Source organism: Tribolium castaneum, chromosome 7 (genome assembly GCF_031307605.1).
Source record: "Tribolium castaneum strain GA2 chromosome 7, icTriCast1.1, whole genome shotgun sequence".
Lineage (NCBI taxonomy): Eukaryota > Metazoa > Arthropoda > Insecta > Coleoptera > Tenebrionidae > Tribolium > Tribolium castaneum.
In genome coordinates this window covers 3,384,458-3,405,328 of record NC_087400.1, presented here as the reverse complement: position 1 = coordinate 3,405,328, position 20,871 = coordinate 3,384,458, and the positions used below count along the sequence as shown (strand labels likewise).

General features: G+C 31.6%; 4 protein-coding genes across 5 annotated transcripts in view; 3 read left to right on the top strand and 1 right to left on the bottom strand.

The window, feature by feature from the left end:
- The window catches only part of Csgalnact (Chondroitin sulfate N-acetylgalactosaminyltransferase), a 58,025-nt gene extending 37,537 nt beyond the window's left edge, over positions 1–20,488 (top strand). For both annotated transcript variants that reach the window (XM_008200559.3, XM_015984378.2), the window contains 5 exons: positions 7,456–7,620; positions 14,121–14,551; positions 15,050–15,651; positions 19,738–19,885; positions 19,936–20,488. In XM_008200559.3, the coding sequence (XP_008198781.1) occupies positions 7,456–7,620; positions 14,121–14,551; positions 15,050–15,651; positions 19,738–19,885; positions 19,936–20,118 (1,529 nt within the window). In that variant the 3' untranslated portion in view covers positions 20,119–20,488. The remainder of the gene's footprint in view (positions 1–7,455; positions 7,621–14,120; positions 14,552–15,049; positions 15,652–19,737; positions 19,886–19,935) is intronic.
- Positions 1,514–2,422, top strand: LOC107398849 (uncharacterized). The gene is made up of 2 exons (XM_015984380.2): positions 1,514–1,653; positions 1,702–2,422. The coding sequence occupies exons 1-2, from the start codon at positions 1,624–1,626 to the stop codon at positions 2,398–2,400; spliced, it is 729 nt and encodes a 242-aa protein (XP_015839866.1). The 5' UTR covers positions 1,514–1,623; the 3' UTR covers positions 2,401–2,422.
- LOC135266742 (protein PIF-like) lies at positions 2,855–5,047 on the bottom strand. Its single transcript, XM_064357978.1, has 2 exons — positions 5,026–5,047; positions 2,855–3,939 (listed from the first exon to the last, which is right to left on the bottom strand). The coding sequence occupies exons 1-2, from the start codon at positions 5,045–5,047 to the stop codon at positions 2,855–2,857; spliced, it is 1,107 nt and encodes a 368-aa protein (XP_064214048.1).
- On the top strand, positions 5,046–5,953 carry LOC103314451 (uncharacterized). Its single transcript, XM_008200557.3, has 2 exons — positions 5,046–5,183; positions 5,230–5,953. The coding sequence occupies exons 1-2, from the start codon at positions 5,154–5,156 to the stop codon at positions 5,929–5,931; spliced, it is 732 nt and encodes a 243-aa protein (XP_008198779.2). The 5' UTR covers positions 5,046–5,153; the 3' UTR covers positions 5,932–5,953.
- Positions 20,489–20,871: the final 383 nt, after the last annotated feature.

The following is a 20,871-nucleotide window of genomic DNA, read 5'->3' as shown; positions in this document are numbered from 1 at the left end:
TTTTTTTTTCTTTTTTTTTCCTGTTTTCTTGTAATCTTTTTTTGTGTCTTTTTTTGTGTCTTTTTTTTTGTCTTTTGTCTTCTGTTCTTTCTGTTCCTGTGTTTTTTACTTTTTGTTTTTTTTTGTCGTAGGTTTCGGTAAATTCTGTCCTCTAAGTTCTGTACTTTTGTATTTTTTTCTTTTTATTCTTTATCTGCTAGAAGTACCTAGTTTTTGATTTATTTTATGTTACATGTTTTTTGCTGAAACTTCATCATGTAAGTTTATTTTTCTAAAAATTTATGTTATTTTTATTTTATTATTTTATTTGTTTTATATTGCTTTGTTTTACTCTATTGTTCTTAATCTTTTCTGAACTAATTTTTAGACATTTTCTCAACAGCTTTCTGTCTTTTTTGCTTTCTGTTTTTTCTCTTTTGTGTCTTTTCTTTTTTGTATCTTCTGTCGGTTGTTTTTGTTTTCTGATTTTTTCTGTGTTTTGAATTTTGTATTCTATGTCTTCTAACATTTGAGGTTTAATTTTTGTGTCTTCTGTTTTCTAGAAATATTTTTGTGATTTCTCCTCTTTCTTTTGTGTTTTTGGATTTCTGTCTCTTTTGTTTTCTGTCTTTTTTTTTGGCCTCTGTAAATTCTGTCGTCTGTATTCTGTCTTTTAATTTCTGCGTTTTCTGAATTCGATAATTTTGTTTTTTTTTTGTGTATTCTTTTTTCTATGTTTTATATTTTCTGTGTTTTTTGCTTTCTGCTTCCTAGTTTCTGTTTTTTTTTGCTTTTTATTTTCTGTTTTCTTATTTTCTATGTTTTTTGTCTTGTTTCTTTTGTGTTTTTGGTTTTTTGTCTATTCTGTTTTTTTTGTTTTTTTTTTATTGTCGGCCTAATTTGGTCTAATGTTTATGAGTTTTCAACTTTTTGAGTTTTTTGTTTTTTGTCTCTCTTGTCTTTAGCATCTGTAGATTCTGTCTTCATTGTTCTTTCTCTTTTAATTTCTGCGTTTTCTAACTTTTGTACTTTCTGTTTTTATGTGCTTTGTTTTTCGTGTTTTACGCCTTCTGTTCTTTGCTTTCTGCTTTCTGTCTTTTAGTTTTTGTTTTCTGTGTCTTTTATCTTTTTGTTTTTTTGTCTTCTATGTTTTCTTTTTTTTTGTATCTTTTTTTGTGTTTTCTATGTTTTCCCTCTTCTATGTCTTCTGTTTTCTGTGTTTACTGTCTTTGTCTTCTGTAGATTCTGTCTTATGTATTCTGTTTCTTTTAATTTCTGTGTTTTTTTTAATATCTTATATGTTTTTTGTTTTGTGTTTTCTGTCTTTTCCAACTTTTGCGATTTTTGTTTTTTTTTTATATGATCTTCTTTTCTCAACTCCAAATTATTTATGAACCACTAGATCTATCAAGTAATTTTGTTATTACTATATTTTTTTCTGAATATTATAATAACACAAGGCTGCTCGAACACCTAAAAAAATAATAATAAATATTTTGAATCGAATTGTGCTTTTTCTTTGATAACGAATAAAACGTCAATGGCAATCGACCGATACCTTTATCGCACTAAGTACTACTATTAAAAATTAGAGAAATTATATAAATAGCCACCAAACTTAGCTCGTGTCTTAGTGAGTGCAAAATGTCGCGTCCAACATTGATAATTTTTATGGTACGTCTTGTAATAAAAATTAAAAAAAAAACTCAAATTTTTCCCTAGACTGTTCTAGTCTTCAGTTCCGGAGTGGAACTTCCAGTCAAACTTCCAGTTATTTCCACCCAAGGCTTAATTCCAGTCAGTGGTCTTCTTGGTGGCTTGGCCAAAATTTTGGGCAATGTTATCGAAGCTCTGAATGCAATTATCGCCTATCTTAATATAAGCCTTGATGGGATCGTATCAACAGTTATAGCCCTTATAGGCGAAATTCTGCAAGATTTAGTGGACACTATTAACACCACAGTGTCCAACATTGTGGCTTTCTTGGGCAAACTTCCACTCATCGGTGAAGTTTTCTCCGATTTAGACTCCAAAAGCCACGAATGTGTTGCATTAGTTAAAACCAACGTCTTCTTAGTAAACGCAGCTCCATCAACACAATGCGTTATAAAATTCCTGGACCCCACAGTTGCTAAACTACAGGACGTTTTGAAGAAACTCCGCGAAGTTCTTAATTCTGTGACACTCCTCCTTAACGAGCTCAAGACAAAATCGCTTGTTGACGCACTTTCAGGCCTTGCAGATGGTATTATTCAACAATTGAAGATGCTTGTTGATGCTGTTGTTGATCTGGTGGTGTTTATCGTAAAACTGCTGACCAAAGATGCAAAAACACTAATGTGTGTTATGAAAGTTATTATGAAGCTTGTTGGAACACTGCTGTCTGAGATTTTTGGTTATTTGAGCTGTCTTTTGGGTTAAATAAATTTTTTAGTGTTTTAAATGTGTTTCATTTTTTCTAACTCTGTTTCTAAATTTATTTTAATTACCTGTTACCTATAATATTTTATTTTGTTTACTATTTTTTACATTATTTCTATTTTATTTCACGTTAATTCTAATTTTAGTCTTCTCTGTTTTATCTTGCTAGAGTGACAAATTAAAAAATGCTTAAAAATACAAAGCAACACAAAAAATTAAAAAAAACACGAAAGATGAAAGACAGATAAAACAAACGATTAGAATTTTTGTTGATTTTATCTTAAAACTTCAGTTTTATAAAAAGTTTGTTGTTCGGTTTTCGTTTTAAATTACCTATTTTACTAGTTGTACTGTACTGTAATATTATTTTCTAGTTCTATTTTTCTTCGAAGCAATTTTTTTTTATTAATTTTTATTCTACGAGTAGTTTAGTTCACTTTTATTTTTTTTAAATTTACGAATCGAAATTTGTTTGGTGTCTTGTGTTTTTATCTTCTGTGTCTTCTATCTTTTGTCTCTTCTTTTTTTTGTTTTTTGTGTTTTCTGCCCTCAGTGTTTTTTGTATTCTGTCTCCTGTGTCTTTACTGTCTTCTCTGTCTTCTCTGTCTTCTTTGTCTTCTCTGTCTTTTCTGTCTTCTATGTCTTTTCTGTCTTCTCTGTCTTCTCTGCCTTCTCTGTCTTTTCTGTCTTCTCTGTCTTCTCTGTCTTCTCTGTCTTCTCTGTCTTCTCTGTCTTCTCTGTCTTCTCTGTCTTCTCTGTCTTCTCTGTCTTCTCTGTCTTCTCTGTCTTCTCTGTCTTCTCTGTCTTCTCTGTCTTCTCTGTCTTCTCTGTCTTCTCTGTCTTCTCTGTCTTCTTTGTCTTCTCTGTCTTCTCTGTCTTCTCTGTCTTCTCTGTCTTCTCTGTCTTCTCTGTCTTCTCTGTCTTTTCTGTCTTCTCTGTCTTCTCTGTCTTCTCTGTCTTCTCTGTCTTCTCTGTCTTCTCTGTCTTCTCTGTCTTCTCTGTCTTCTCTGTCTTCTCTGTCTTCTCTGTCTTCTCTGTCTTCTCTGTCTTCTCTGTCTTCTTTGTCTTCTCTGTCTTCTCTGTCTTCTCTGTCTTCTCTGTCTTCTCTGTCTTCTCTGTCTTCTCTGTCTTCTCTGTCTTTTCTGTCTTCTCTGTCTTCTCTGTCTTCTCTGTTTTCTCTGTCTTCTCTGTCTTCTCTGTCTTCTCTGTCTTCTCTGTCTTCTCTGTCTTCTCTGTCTTCTCTGTCTTCTCTGTCTTCTCTGTCTTCTCTGTCTTCTCTGTCTTCTCTGCCTTCTCTGCCTTCTCTGCCTTCTCTGTCTTCTCTGTCTTCTCTGTCTTTTCTGCTTTTTCTGCCTTCTCTGTCTTCTCTGTCTTCTCTGTCTTCTCTGTCTTCTCTGTCTTCTCTGTCTTCTCTGTCTTCTCTGTCTTCTCTGTCTTCTCTGTCTTCTCTGTCTTCTCTGTCTTCTCTGTCTTCTCTGTTTTCTCTGTCTTCTTTGTCTTCTCTATTCTCTCTGTCTTCTGTCTTCTGTTGTCTGTCTTCTGTTTTTTTTTTGTTTTTTTTTCTTTTTTTTCTTTGGTTTTTGTTTTCTGTTTTTTATGTATTTAGTCTTTTCTGTTTTCTGTCTTCTATGTTTTCTGTCTTTTGTGCCTTCTGTCTTCTGTTTTCTGTGTCTTCTCTCTTTTCTGTCTTCTGTCTTTGTTTTTTGTCTTCTGTGTTTTCTGTTTGTGTATTTTCTGCTTTCTGTCTTCTTTGTCTTCTGTTTTCTGTCTTCTACATCTTCTTTCTTTTGTGTCTACTATCTTTTGTCTTCTGTTTTTTGAGTCTTCTTTCTTCTATATCTTTAGTCTTTCATATCTTTTGTCTTGTGTTTTCTGTGTCTTCTGTCTTGTGATTGCTATTTCAATCTTCAGACTTTTTTTTCTTTTGTCTTTTATCTTAAGTCTTTTCTTTTTTTTCTCCATCTGTATGAACCTCCAAATCCAATTAGTTTCTGAATTTTTTTGTCTTCTATGTCTTTTGTTTTTTGAGTCTTCTATCTTTTAAGTCTTCTGTCTTCTGTATCTTTTGTCTTTTGTGTCCTTTGACCTCAGTGTCTTCTGTCTTCTTTGTTTTCTGTTTTCGATGTCTTTTGATTTTTTTGTCTTTTATGTCTTTTGTTTTCTGTGTTCTTTGTCTCTTGTGTCTTCTGTCTTCTGTTTTCTGTGTCTTCTGTCTTTTCTGTCTTCTGTTTTTTCTGTCTTCTGTCTTTGTTTTCTGTCTTCTGTTTTTTGTGTCGTCTGTCTTTTCTGTCTTCTGTTTTTGTTTTCTGTTTTCTGTGTATTTTGTCTTCTGTATTTTCTGTTTTTTGTATTTTCTGTTTTCTGTCTTCTTTGTCTTCTGTTTTTTGAGTCTTCTATCTTCTATATCTTTTGTCTTCCATGTCGTTTGTCTTCTGTTTTTTGTGTCTTCTGTCTTGTGATTGCTATTTTTATCTTCAGACTTTTTTTCTTCTGTCTTTTATCTTAAGTCTTTTCTTTTTCTTCTCCAGCTGTATGAACTTCTAGATCCAATCAATTTCACAATTTGGATTAATGAAGCTGTACCCAAAAACCTTGAAAAAAATTCGAATCAAACTATATTTTCACCTTGATAGAAATAAAACGTCATTTGCAATCACCCGATACCCTTATCACACTAACTACCACTATTAAAAAAATTAAAAAAATTTATATAAATACTTATCAAACTAGCCTCGTGTTCTAGTGAGTGCAAGATGTTGCGTCCAACTTTAATAATTTTTGTGGTACGTCTGGAAAAAAAAATCCAAAAAAAAATTTTTTTTCTTCTAGACTGTTCTAGTCCTCAGTTCTGGAGTAGAACTTCCAGTAAAACTTCCAGTTATCTCACACCAAGGGCTGATCCCAGTCAGCGGTCTCCTTGGAGGCTTGGCCAAAATTTTGGGCAATGTTATCGAAGCTCTGAATGCAATTATTGCCTACCTTAGCATTGGCATATCTGGGATTATAGCAACAGTTTTTGGTCTCATTGGTGAAATTCTGCAAGACTTGCTGGAGACCATCATTGCCACCATCTCCAACATTGTGGGAGGTGTCTTGGGCAGTATTCCCCTCATTGGTGGACTTTTCTCCAGTCTGGACGACAAAAGCCAGGAATGTATTGCTTCAGTCAAAACCGACGTTTTCCTAGTGAACGCAGGCTCAGCCTCACAATGCGTTACCGAAGCTCTGGACCAAATTGTCGACAAATTACAAGACGTTTTAAAGCAAGTTCGTGATGTCCTCAACTCCGTCACACTTCTCCTCAATGGTCTCATAGGAGAACCAATCACAGCCGCCGTTTCTGGCCTCCTTGACGGAATTATCGAACAAGTCAAGATGATTATTGAGGCCATTGTTGATTTGGTGATATTTATCGTAAATATGCTGATGGAGGATGGAAATGCCATATTCTGTCTTTTGAAAGTTGTTCTGAAACTTGTGGGGCAACTAGTTTCTGAGATTTTTGGTTATGTGGGTTGTCTTTTGGGTTAAATAAAGATTTTACAATGTTTTATTTGAGATTTTTTTCTTTTAAATTTACTTATTCGAGAATTTCAATTTGCCTAAGGCTGGAATTGATCCAGAGTTAATTAACTATTGAGATCAAAACACACAGGAGAAAAGAATCGATGTTTAGTGCTTCTGACAGCTGGTTCTAATTGAATTTCATAGGAAAGGGCCCTAAGGGGCAACTTGTGGCGCTTATTCTATTTCAGTTTAATTACGTTTTTTGCATTTTTTACGCTATTTTATATTCCGCTTTGTCTCAATTCGGTATTAGTTTAATTAGTTAACAATTTTTTTTCTTTAGTCTTTTTTATTCTAATTGTATTTTATTGTATTATCTTTTAGTTTCATTTCTTACATAGCTATGTTAGAATTCATTTTATTCTGGCTTATTGTTTTTTTTATTTCATTTATCTTAAGATTTTTTTATAGTAATTATTATTATATATTGCTTTATTTTTTATTAACTTTTATTTTTATTTTTTCTATGCCTGCGTTAGAATTTATTTTATTTTGACTCTTTATTTTATTCTACTTTATTTTTTGTTTCCTTTTTTTATTTATTCTTTTTTCTGTTTTATTTAAGAAAGTATTTATGGTGCATATTTTCAAGGAATTAGAGCAATAGATAATAATTTCTATTCTAGTTCTATTATAATACAATTTTACTAAGATTATAATTTTGATTTAACTTTATTTTTTAATTTTAAATTCTAGCACTAGTTTATATTATAATCGCACAATTTATTCAGTAATCAAATTCTAGCTCTATTGTTATCATAGCTTGTTAGGTTAGTCTTTTATTTCTGTTTTTCTCAATAGTTTTTTATTACTGCATTCGTTCTAAAATAATTCTTGATTTTGGGAGCTCTATATTTGCTAAAAATGCATAGTAAAAAAGACCTAATTTTTGTTACATTGCTCAAAAATAGCTCTATTTTTTTTAATTTTCTTTTCTATTTGCTTTAATCGTGTCTGTGTCAGCTCTTTGTCATCTAGTTATTTATTTTATTCTAGTTTTAAGTTACTATTGCTAGCACTAGCTCAAACTATATTCTAGCACTAGTTCCATTTATTTAATTTTATTCAAACTTTAGCTCTTTCGTTCTAAGTTTCTCTCTGTACTTAAAACTCTAGTTTTAAATTACTTGTTCTTGTAGAGGCTTAAACTCTATGTCCTAGTACTAGTACAATTTATTTAATTTTATTCAAACTTAATTTTTTTGTTCTAAGTTTCTTTGTTTTACTGTTTATTGTATTCTAGTTTTAAGTTACTAATTCTAGCACTAGTTCTATTTATATAGTTTTATTCAAACTTTAGCTCTTTCGTTCTAAGTTTTCTTGTGTACTTAAAACTCTAGTTTTAAGTTACTAATTCTGGTACTAGCTGAAACTCTATTTTCTAGCAATAGTACTACTATATAAAATAACTAGGCTTTCACAGCTCGGCTCTTTCTCGCTCAAAATCTAGTGAATAATTTTTGAAATTTGTGCTCAATTTTTTTCCAGGTTCGACTGTGATAGCAAACCAAGTCGTAAGTCACACAGCCAACTCTGATGGCCTCTCCTACCAGCAACTCCTCCAACAGCGTGAAGAAGAGAATCGTCAAGAAGTGGAACGTTTAACATCCGAAATTCGTGCTTTAAAACTCCAACTTTTGCAGCTTACAAATGGTAAGTTTTGGTTTTGGCTTATCAGAGATTGAACAGGAAATTTAAACGAAGATTTGTCGGAAATATAAACTATGGGCTCTAGACATGCCATTGTGCAATACGCTTGATGACATCCGCTAAATAATGGGCCGGAGACAAATACGAAATCAATCTATGATTGTGAATTATTGTGAGCTGAGCGAAATTGAAGGAAAATATTTTTCGTGTTTTTCGTAATGAAGGTGTTTACAGTGATAAAAATTATCGTCAATGGTATAGGTAAAGGCAATCGATAGGCGAGTCCATTTAGTTTTATTGCGAATTTTTAATTGCATAGTTAGTTAGAGGACGAGTTATTGGAAAAATGACGAAAAAAAAAACAAACAATAAACATCGAGCGAGTTTTGCCTTGAATGTTGTTATTTGTAACAATCAATAATTGGACAAGTTGATGCAAACATTTTTAATTTAAAATAAAAACTATATTATTATTTTCTGTATTGTTTGTGGTTTTATTGTCTTTGTTATTGGTTTACAAGCAGCACAAAACAAACGCTTTATCTACCCTCATCCCCCACCCCTTTAATTTATATATCAATCCTGACGTAATAAACACGTCCTAATGTACGATTCGAGTCATTTCAGACACGATTCCATCTCGACGAAATTGGCAAAAGGCACGAATCTAATAATAATAATTGTTTCCGGTCTCTTTGTTCTCTTTACGATGAGATATTTTCGTTTCACTGCTTTGCCACAATAGATTTTAAACGATTGCGATATCGGCGATTTTTGCAACGGTTGAGTTTATTAATTATATTGAAAGCTTATTTATTGAACTGCAGTTTTTACAATGAACATGTAACTTTATTTATTTTGAAATCTTTTCTGTTCCTGCTATTGTGGCAGTTTTGTTTTAACTAGTTTTAATCAATTGTGGGTTCTATGATTTAACTTTTATTTATTACATTCTCTTTTCTCTCTCTGTTTTTTAATTATTTACGTATTTTAGTTATTTTTTTCTGGATTAGCACTTATGTGTTTAGGTAATATGTTTATTTCTAGCTCTATTTCTCTATTTTTATCGAGCTCTATTTATTCTATTTTTGCTTATTTTAATTTAATTCTGTTCTAGTTCTATCTCAAAATTTTTCTTTTCTTCCTCTGTTTTTCTCAATAGTTTTTTATTACTGTATTCTTTCTAAAATAATTCTTGATTTTTTGAGCTCAATATTTGCTTAAAATGCATAATAAAAAGGATCTTATTTTTGTTATATGGCTTAAAAATAGCTCTTTTTTTAAGTTCTCCTTTCTATTTGCTTTAATCGTGTCTGTGTCAGCTCTTTGTCATCTAGTATCAAACTCTAGCTCTATTTTACTAGCTCCATTTTCTAGAATTAAATAGTTATCTTTATTGGCGATATTTTAGTTTTTGCTTATTTTGACTCTATTTTACATTAATTCTAGAACTAGTATATAGTATACTTTACCTTCACTTTTTCGCTATTTCTGCTCATCGTCTTGTCCTAGCTCCACTTTATTGAAACTTGGTTCTTTCGCTTTAAGTTTTTCTATGTTATTATTTATTGTATTCTACTTTTAAGTTACTAATTCTAGTACCATCTCAAACTTTTAATTCTGTACTAGCTCTACCTCAAATTTTTTTTCTGTGTGTTTCTTTAATTTTTTACGTATTCTAGCTATTTTTTTTCTAGCTTAGCACTTTTGTGTTTTGTTAATATTCTCATTTCTAGCTCTATTCTGACTCTATTATTACCGAGCTTTATTTATTCCATTTCCGCTGTACTAGCTCTACTTCAAAAATTTTTTTCTCTTTCTATTTCTTTAATTATTTACGTATTCTAGCTATTTTTCTCTAGCTTAGCACTTCTGTCTTTTGATATTATGTTCATTGTAGCTCTATGCTGACTCTATTTCTATCTAGCTTTATCTATTCTATTCCTGCTTATTTTAATTCTATTCTGTACTAACTCTAACTCAAAATTTTTCTTTTCTCTCTGTGTTTCTTTAATTATTTATGTATTCTATCTATTTTTCTCTAGCTTAGCACTTCTATGTTTTGATAAAATGTTCATTTCTAGCTCTATTATGACTCTATTTCTATCTAGCTCGATCTATTCTATTCCCGCTTATTTTAATTTAATTCTGTACTAGCTCTATCTCAAAATTTTTCTTTTCTCTTTCTGTTTTTTAATTTCTACATTTCTATGTTTTCATAATATGTTATTTCTATTCTGACTCAATTCTCGCTTATTTTAACTTAATTCTGTATTAGCTCTGGTTCAATTTTTATTATTTCTCTACTTCAAAATCTTTTTTTTGTTTGTTTCTTTAATTATTTACGTATTCTAAGTATCTTTCTCTAGTTTAATACTTTTATGTTCTGATAATATGTTTATTTCTAGCTCTATTCTGACTCTATCTATTCTATTCTCGCTCATTTTAACTTAATTTTGTACTAGCTCTAGCTCAATTTTTTTTCTTTTTCTGTTTCTTTAATTATTTACGTATTCTAACTATCTTTTTCTAGTTCAACACTTCTATGTTTTGATAGTATGTTATTTCTAGCTCTATTCTGAAACTATTTCCATCTAGCTTTGTCTACTCTATTCTCGCCCATTTTAATTTAATTCTGTACAAGCTCCGGTTCTATACTTATCTTATTTTAGCTATTTTTATATTTTCGGTAAATTTTGTATTTTTTTTTATTTTTTTATGTTATTATTATTGATTTATTGATCGAATCAGACGAAACAAACACGAAAAGGCCCTTAAACCTCTCCGTGAAAGAGCTCCGATTGATTCACCTTGTCACTCTGCTAGCACAAAGCTCATTCTTTGTGTCACTTTGATTAATTATCGACTGCTCACCAAATTGAAAAAAAAAATTCAAATTTCTTTGTCGAGCTCCTCGAGGAGGTTAATGAATGTTAACCCAACAACGCTGACATTTTGACTCAAAATCGATACTCCTCGAAAGCACTAAAAGCTTTCAAACTCGATCAGTGTTAACACTGGCCAAACACTCGAAAGATTTGTTCTTTGAAATCTATTTATTTTTTTTGTTACCCTTCCAACAAATCGCATAATAAATCTCCACTTTGTCAAGCACCGATCGACGTTATTGAAATAGCACCATCGCAATTTGAATCGGCGGACATTCCCATTAAACATGTTCTCTTTTTTTCCTCTGCTATGTAATTTGGATTTAATGCGGTGGCGTGGCGAGGATTTGTGTCGGCTTTTAATCATTTCGATCCTTAAAACAGGACTAGCGAGCAAATATCACGGGATAAGCCGAGGATATTTGCGATGAATCACTTTTTAAACGGAGATTTTCAAGTCTTGGATAAAAAAGAAAGGGGAGAAAACATTAATTATACCACACAGGTGACCGCCACCCCTTTAATCACTCCATTCATGCAACGTTGAACATGTTATCTAATCACACAATGACCCATAAAGTCATGTAATAGCTGCAATCCGATGCAGTGTAACCAATTACACAGCACGAAACCTCATAATCACCTCTCGATAATAATTAAACCGTTACAAAGTCGCAAACGCAAATGAAAATAGAGCTGGAAATAGCGCAGAAATAAATTAAAACAAGCGAGAATGGAATAAGAGGCAAAATAGAGCTAGAAATAACATACAATGAAAATATATAGCGATGAACAAGAAAATAACAGTTAAAGAAACAGCGAAAGAAAGGGAAAAGTTTGAGAAAGAGCTAGTACAAAGTTAAGTTAAAATGAGTGCAAATAGTTAGAGCTAGATAAAAATTGTGCTAAAATAGAGCAAAAACGATATATAATCTATAGAAGTTTTGAGTTAGAAACAAACATCTAAAATACGTGAGTAATTAAAGAAACAAAAAAAATGAGTTAAAGCTACTAAAAAGTGTCAGATAGAAAGAGAGTAAGAATAGAGCTAGAAATAACATAAAAATAAGCTAGAAATAATAAAAATTGAACCAGAGCTAATACAGAATTAAGTTAAAATAAGCGAGAATTGAGTCAGAATAGAAATAACATATTATGAAAACATAGAAATGTAGAAATTAAAAAACAGAAAGAGAAAAGAAAAATTTTGAGATAGAGCTAGTACAGAATTAAATTAAAATAAGCGGGAATAGAACAGATAGAGCTAGATAGAAATAGAGTTAGAATAGAGTTAGAAATAAACAGATTATCAAAACACTGAAGTGCTAAGCTAGAGAAAAATGTCTAGAATACGTAAAGAATTAAAGAAACAGAATGAGAAAAGATTTTTTTTTAGATAGAACTAGTACAGAATTAAATTAAAATAAGCGGGAATAGAAGAGATAGAGCTAGATAGAAATAGAGTTAGAATAGAGTTAGAAATAAACAGATTATCAAAACACTGAAGTGCTAAGCTAGAGAAAAATGTCTAGAATACGTAAAGAATTAAAGAAACAGAATGAGAAAAGATTTTTTTTTAGATAGAACTAGTACAGAATTAAATTAAAATAAGCGGGAATAGAAGAGATAGAGCTAGATAGAAATAGAGTTAGAATAGAGTTAGAAATAAACAGATTATCAAAACACTGAAGTGCTAAGCTAGAGAAAAATAGCTATAATACGTAAAGAATTAAAGAAACAGAGAGAGAAAAGAAAAATTTTAAGGTAAAACTAGCACAGAATTAAATTAAAATAATAAGCGGGAATAGAAGAGATAGAGTTAGATAGAAATAGAGTCAAAATGAAGCTAGAAATTAACATATTATCAAAACACAGAAGTGCTAAGCTAGAGAAAAATAGCTAGAATACGTAAAGAATTAAAGAAACCGAGAGAGAAAAGAAAAATTTTAAGGTAGAACTAGTACAGAATTAAATTAAAATAAGCGGGAATAGAAAAGATAGAGCTAGATAGAAATATAGTTAGAATAAAGCTATAAATAAATATATTATCAAAACACAGAAGTGCTAAGCTAGAGAAAAATAGCTAGAATACGTAAAGAATTAAAGAAACAGAGAGAGAAAAGAAAAATTTTGAGATAGAACTAGTACAGAATTAAATTAAAATAAGCGGGACTAGAAAAGATAGAACTAGATAGAAATATAGTTAGAATAAAGCTATAAATAAATATATTATCAAAACACAGAAGTGCTAAGCTAGAGAAAAATAGCTAGAATACGTAAAGAATTAAAGAAACAGAGAGAGAAAAGAAAAATTTTGAGATAGAACTAGTACAGAATTAAATTAAAATAAGCGGGAATAGAAAAGATAGAGCTAGATAGAAATATAGTCAGAATATAGTTAGAAATAAACATATTATCAAAACACAGAAGTGCTAAGCTAGAGAAAAATAGCTAGAATACGTAAAGAATTAAAGAAACCGAGAGAGAAAAGAAAAATTTTAAGGTAGAACTAGTACAGAATTAAATTAAAATAAGCGGGAATAGAAAAGATAGAGCTAGATAGAAATATAGTTAGAATAAAGCTATAAATAAATATATTATCAAAACACAGAAGTGCTAAGCTAGAGAAAAATAGCTAGAATACGTAAAGAATTAAAGAAACAGAGAGAGAAAAGAAAAATTTTGAGATAGACCTAGTACAGAATTAAATTAAAATAAGCGGGACTAGAAAAGATAGAACTAGATAGAAATATAGTTAGAATAAAGCTATAAATAAATATATTATCAAAACACAGAAGTGCTAAGCTAGAGAAAAATAGCTAGAATACGTAAAGAATTAAAGAAACAGAGAGAGAAAAGAAAAATTTTGAGATAGAACTAGTACAGAATTAAATTAAAATAAGCGGGAATAGAAAAGATAGAGCTAGATAGAAATATAGTCAGAATATAGTTAGAAATAAACATATTATCAAAACACAGAAGTGCTAAGCTAGAGAAAAATAGCTAGAATACGTAAAGAATTAAAGAAACCGAGAGAGAAAAGAAAAATTTTGAGGTAGAACTAGTACAGAATTAAATTAAAATAAGCGGGAGCAGAAAAGATAGAGCTAGATAGAAATAGAGTCAGAATAAAGCTAGAAATAAATATATTATCAAAACACAGAAATGCTAAGCTAGAGAAAAATAGCTAAAATACGTAAATAATTAAAGAAACAAGAAGGGAGAGAAAAGAAAAAAATTGAGGTAAAACCAAAAATTCAAATGTTTAAAACCTATCTATATAAACTTTTTGAAATATAGTATATATTGAACATTAAAGATCGTACTTAGTGAATTTTTTTAACTTCTTTCTTCGTATTTTTTTGTTTCTTTTTTTAACGTTGTCTTTTGTTTTTCTTTTATCTTGTCAGGTTTCTTATCTCTTTCTTTTTTAAAGAGAAAAAAAAAGAGGCAAAAAGAGAGAAAGGGACTTATTTCTCACCTCTTTTCTTATCCTTTTCTGATTTTTTCTTTTTTATTTCTATTTATTTGTATTTAATAATGAGACAAAAGCTTGTAAAGCTTCTGAAACAGCAAATAACCAATTTCTTCTTTTAATTTGTTGTTACTTTCTAGGTAATTCTCGCCCCTTCACCCTCAACGCTCCTCCCAACACCTCCACCACCCCATTATCAAACACCGACTGCGCCAACTTTATCAAAAAACAGGCAATGTCAGCGGAAATCTTCCACGGCATCCCCTTGAACAACGAATACGAACTAATACCATTCAACCACTTCACCTACAGCAGAGTTTATCCTCTAGAACTTGGCCTCGGCAAACGAGTTGTTGAAAAACCGATCGGTTTCAAACGTAAAGACCTCCTCGAAAGCCTGATGAAGGCCATCGAAACGCTCAACAAAAACACCACCGACAAACTCAACAAATACACACTTGACGACTTCCTGGAAGGCTTATATCGAACTGAACCCACAACTGGAACCCAATACGAGCTCTATTTCAAGACGCGAGGCCCCAAAAAGGGGGCCCAGGGCGGCTTCACCAAGGTAGGAAATATAAATATAAATATACATATGAATAGAAATAGAAATAAATAGAAATAGAAATAGAAATAGAAATAGAAATAGAAATAGAAATAGAAATAGAAATAGAAATAGAAATAGAAATAGAAATAGAAATAGAAATAGAAATAGAAATAGAAATAGAAATAGAAATAGAAATAGAAATAGAAATAGAAATAGAAATAGAAATAGAAATAGAAATAGAAATAGAAATAGAAATAGAAATAGAAATAGAAATAGAAATAGAAATAGAAATAGAAATAGAAATAGAAATAGAAATAGAAATAGAAATAGAAATAGAAATAGAAATAGAAATAGAAATAGAAATAGAAATAGAAATAGAAATAGAAATAGAAATAGAAATAGAAATAGAAATAGAAATAGAAATAGAAATAGAAATAGAAATAGAAATAGAATTAGAAACATTTAATTAACTTGTTAATAACTTTTTTGTGTTATGGATATTTTTTGCACTCATTGCAGGTCGTGGTGTTCCGGCCCTTCGCCCCCGTGCAGACGGTGGCCACCGAGGGGCTCATGGGCCCCCGAGACAAGCCCCTCATCCACATCATCCTGCCATTGTCAGGCCGCACAACAACCTTCCAAAGCTTCATGGACAAGTTTGTTAAAATCGGACTGAAGAACGACAGACGTGTGCACTTGACTGTTGTCTATTTTGGGGAAGAAGGCCTGTCTGAAGCTCGTTCGATCATGTCTCGTGTTTTAATGACGAAAAACAGTGGCGGTAATGCGAATAATTTGCGTCTGTTGGCGCTGAATGAGACGTTTTCGAGGGGAAAGGGGCTGCGTGTGGGGGCGGAGCGCCTTTGGGGCGATCGCAAGGACGTGTTGTTGTTCATGTGTGATGTGGATGTGGTGTTCAGTGCCAGGTTTTTGGATAGGTGTCGGTGGAATACTAAAGCTGGGAGGAAGGTTTATTATCCGGTGGTGTTTAGTTTGTACAACCCCCATGTGGTGTATACATTGCAAGGGAGGGAGGTGCCTCCGGAGAATGATCAGTTGGTGATTTCGAGGGATACGGGGTTTTGGAGGGATTTCGGGTACGGGATGACTTGTCAGTACAGGTAAGGAGAGAAGGAACAGACGAAATAACAAAGAAACTATTTTTTTCAATTTTTGTATTTTTTTTATTTTTTTGTCCATTTTTTCTTCTTTTTCTAAATTTTTTTTATTATTTTTTTCTTCGTTTTTTTATCTTCTCTATTCTTATTTTTCTTTTCCTATTTTATTCAATTTTCATATTAATAACACTTAAGTTGATTTTTTTCCCTTCTTTCTTTTTTCTGTTTTTTCCATTTTTTGTTTTCTTTTCGAATTTTTATCTGCTTTTATAACTTCTTTCCTTTTCTTTGTTTATTTTTTTTGTTTTTGAGTTTTTTTTTTTTAATCCCATTATTAATACTATATGCAAACTACTATTTTTCAAGTGGCCACAAATCGGATCTATCAACTGGCCAATGTTACTAGAACTGATAATTGATTTATTAATTCTTTTCTTTTCTTTTTTCTCTCTTCTATTTTTTTTTATTTTTTTTAGATCTTTACTTTCTTTTCTCTCCTTTTTCATTCTTCTTTCTATTCATGTTTTCCTTCTTCTCTCTTCTGTCTTGTTTTTCTATATTTTATTCTAAGTTCTGTTTTAATTCCTATTTGTAATAAGTAAAAATATTCCAAGTGGATGCAAATCCGGTCACTGTAGTGGCTACAGCTTCAACTTTTTTTATTTAGTTGTTTAATGAATATGTTACGAGTTGTCAGTGTCAGAGGTCACGGCCGCCTCTGAATCGTTTGATAAATTACTCGCGTGCCAGCCAAGTTTGAATTTTTAACTTGGAAGTTTTAAAAGCTTGCAAAGCTCGCATAATTTACAGCTTTCGAACGAACGCATTTATAAAACTTGGCCGAGAATCGAGATTACACATCGAGAATGCAGTTTTTTCAAGTGGTTTATTTAATTAACTATTTTACGAAAAAAAAAAAAAGGAGAAAATAAAGGGTTTGATAAAGTGAAACGTGGCGTAATGTAGTAGTTCAAAGGAATAACGTACGAATTCCTGTCAGTTCATTAAATCAAGGAAAAATGCTCAATAAAGAGTAAATGAAAAGGACTTTTCAGTCGCTCGTAACTTGAAATAATAAGCGCTAATTATTATACAGGGTGGTCCACGAGTAATAATAAGCCTGAAAAAATTTTTAAGGCAACTAAAATTACATTTCATAAATTACGTGGATAGTAAAATATTTGGTTTCAATTAATTAAACATATTTATTGATTAAATTTGTAATGTTGATTTATTTAAAAAGTTTGTGTTAAAATATCTGCAAAAGACGGTCAGTACTTGGGGCCCCGGTGGCTCAGTGGTATAAGCGCCACTTACGACGCGGGGGGTCGCGGGTTCGAACCCGGATCAGAGCAACAATTTTTCTATGAAAAAAAGTGTAGAAAAGGTAAGTGAAACAACACATAAGCAAAAATAAGAGATTGAGAGAACTTATAGACGTATAAACGTAAAGCAGAGCATAAAATTGACAGAAATAAGAAAATAATGCGGCAAAAGGTAAAAGTATGTAAAGGCGCCAAATTGTAAGCGTAAGAGCACATCCTAATAAAAGGAAAATACTTTTTGTTTTGAAAGAAAACGAGATGAACGTAAAGGTGAAATATAACTTTAATCTTTAGTTGAATCCTTAGATGATTTACTTCTTAAATTATAAAAAAATTAAACGAAAATATTTAATCTATATCTAAAAATTTGGTGATTTTTAGAGACATTATGTCCATTTTTGGTCAAAAACGTGCTGAAAGTCACAAAAAAGGTAAAAACCATTTTAAAATTGTAGAATCAACTTATACGCCCGGTATCTTTTGATGAAATCTGGTGAAAGATTAGAGATTTAAATTGAAAAAAGTGGAAGAAAACGTTTTCTCGAGCTAATCCGCTGACTTTTGAACTGAATGTATTTGCGTTTTAGGTGAATTATTGCAATTAAATAGTTTGTAATGTTGATTTATTTAAAAAGTTTGTATTAAAATATCTGCAAAACACGGTCAGTATCTAGGGCCTTGATGGCCTAGTGGTATAAGCGCCACATACGACGGGGGAGGTCGCGGGTTCGAACCCGGATCAGAGCAACAATTTTTCTATGAAAAAAAGTTTAGAAAAGGTAAGTGAAATAATACGTACACAAAAATAAGAGATGAGAGAAAACATAGACGTATAAACATAAAGCGAAGCATAAAACTGACAGAAATAAGAAAATAATGCGGCACAAGGTAAAAGTACGTAAAGGCGCCAAATTGTAAACGTACTTTTTGTTTTAAGAGAAAAAAAGATCAACGTAAAGGTGAAATTTAATTTCAAACTTTAGCGTTAAATCCTCAGATAACTTACTTCTTAAATTATAAAAAAATAAACGAAAATATTTAATTTATGTCTAAAAATTTTTAGTTAACTGAGGTTGTATAGTAAAGTCCCGAAAAACATTATTAACAAAAATCATGGCCACTGCGAATTCAGTAGGATTTGCGCACGTCCACTATTTTTGACTAGAAAATACACAAATTTGATGATTTTCGGAGAAATTATGTTCATTCTCTGTCAAAAACGTACTGAAAGTCACAAAAAAGGTAAAAACAATTTTCAAATTGTAGAATCAACTTATACGCATGGTATCATTTGATGGAATCTGGTAAAAAATTAGAGAATTAAATTGAAAAAAAGTGAAAGAAAATATTTTCTCGAACTAATTCGCCGACTTTTGAACTGAAGTATTTGCGTTTTAAGTGAATTATTGCAATTAAATAGTTTGTAATGTTGATTTATTTAAAAAGTTTGTGTTAAAATATCTGCAAAACACGGTCAGTACCTGGGGCCTTGGTAGCCCAGTGGTATAAGCGCCACTTACGACCGGGAAGGTCGCGGGTTCGAACCCGGATCAGAGTAACAATTTTTCTATGAAAAAAAGTGTAGAAAAGGTAAGTAAAATAATACGTAAACGAAAAAAATTTGCGATTGAGAGAAAACATAAAGCGGAGCATAAAACTGTCAGAAATATGAAAATAATGCGGCAAAAGATAAAAGTACGTAAAGGCGCCAAATTGTAAACGTACTTTTTGTTTTAAGAGAAAAAAAGATCAACGTAAAGGTGAAATACAACTTCAAACTTTAGCTTTAAATCCTCAGATGATTTACTTCTTAAATTATAAAAAAATAAACGAAAATATTTAATTTATGTCTAAAAATTTTTAGTTAACTGAGTTTGTTTAGTAAAGTTCCAAAAAACATTGTTAAGAAAAATCATGTCCACTGCGAATCCGGTAGGATTTGCGCATGTCCACTATTTTTGGCTAGAAAATACACAAACTTAGTGATTTTTGGAAAAATTATGTCCATTTTCGGTCAAAAACGTGCTGAAAGTCACAAAAAAAGTAAAAACAATTTTCAAATTGTAGAATCAACTTATACGCCCGGTATCTTTTGACGGAATCTGTTGAAAAATGAGAGAATTAAATTAAAAAAAAGTGGAAGAAAATGTTTTCTTGAGCTAATTCGCCGACTTTTGAACTGAATGTATTTACGTTTTAGGTGAATTATTGCAATTATATAGTTTGTAATGTTGATTTATTTAAAAAGTTTGTGTTAAAATATTTGCAAAATACGGTCAGTACCTGGGGCCTTGGTGGCCCAGTGGTATAAGCGCCACTTAACGACGGGGAGGTCGCGGGTTCGAACCCGGATCAGAGCAACAATTTTTCTATGAACAAAAGTGTAGAAAAGGTAAGTGAAATAACACGTAAACAAAAATAAGAGATTGAGAGAAAACATAGATGTATAAACATAAAGCGGAGCATAAAACTGTCAGAAATAAGAAAATAATGCGGCAAAAGGTAAAAGTACGTAAAGGCGCCAAATTGTAAACGTACTTTTTGTTTTGAGAGAAAAAGAGATGAACGTAAAGGTGAAACATAACTTCAAACTTTAGCGTTGAATCCTTAGATGACTTACTTCTTAAATTATAAAAAAAAATTACTCGTGGACCACTCTGTAGTTGTTTAATCAATAGAGACCGGATTTTTAACTTTAAAAACCTTACTTAAGTGCCAGAAACAATTTCCAAATTTTCCAATCAAACAATTTTAATGTTCTCAGGTCTGACTTTCTGAAGGTGCGAGGTTTCGACGAGGACATAGTAGGCTGGGGTGGGGAGGACGTCATGCTGTACCGGAAGTACGTCCGGAGCAACATGAAAGTAATCCGGGCAACGGATCCCGGAATTTTTCACATATGGCACCCCAAGGTTTGTTTAATTAAAAAAATTTTTTTTGAAAAGTAATGAGAAAAGAATAGGTGTGTACGGGGGGTTCCCAGAAGCTTTCCGCCGACCAGTACCGGGCTTGCATCCGTTCGCGGGCCCTCAACGAGGCGTCCCACGCCCAGCTGGGCTTCCTGGCCTTCCGGGACGACATTGCCGCCAACTCCAGCCCTGTAAAGTACCCCAGCAAGGCCCTTCCGAGTAGGACAATCGCTTAAAAGGACACACACAGTGATTCGAAAAATTCAACATTCCTGTTGTGTGACTGTAGAAATTTGTTTGCCAAAAAAGCCACTTGATGTGATTGAAGCCGAAAAATTCCAAGTGATGATGATATTTTGTTATGTTTGTAAGACTGTTATTGGCTACATCGAAATAGTTTTAAGTAGATTTGGCCGTCAAAGGTAGACTAGTCCTAGTATAATACCTACCTGCATTGAGTGAAAGATGAAACCTTTTGTATTTTTAATTAATTAAGGCACGAAAATGGCGTCCCACGACAAATTATATCATTAGAGATGTATTTATTGAGATTGGTTGGGTTTTGGTGTAAGGCCGAATTTTAAAAATAAATCAATTTTGTTGTAATTGTTGTTTTATTGCATACACTGATCTTTTTTGCCAGCAAAACTGCAACTTTTCAAGTGGACACAAATCGGGACATTCTAATGGCACATCACTTTTTTTCTCAAATTAGTTTTTCATTTTTTATTTTCTTGTCATTTCAATAATCGCTATTTTTTATTTTTAGTTTGATTTCTATTTCTTCAGTTTTTTCAACAGTATTTATTTACTCTAAATTTATTATTCAAACGTTTTCAATTATTCTTACATTTTTTCTGATTTTTTAGTTTTGTTGTTTTCTTCATTTCGATAATCAGCGGTTTTGTTCTCAGTTTCTTCATTCATTGTTCATATGTTTTTCTACTTTTTTCTTCATATTTCAGTTAATTGATTTATTTACTATTCTT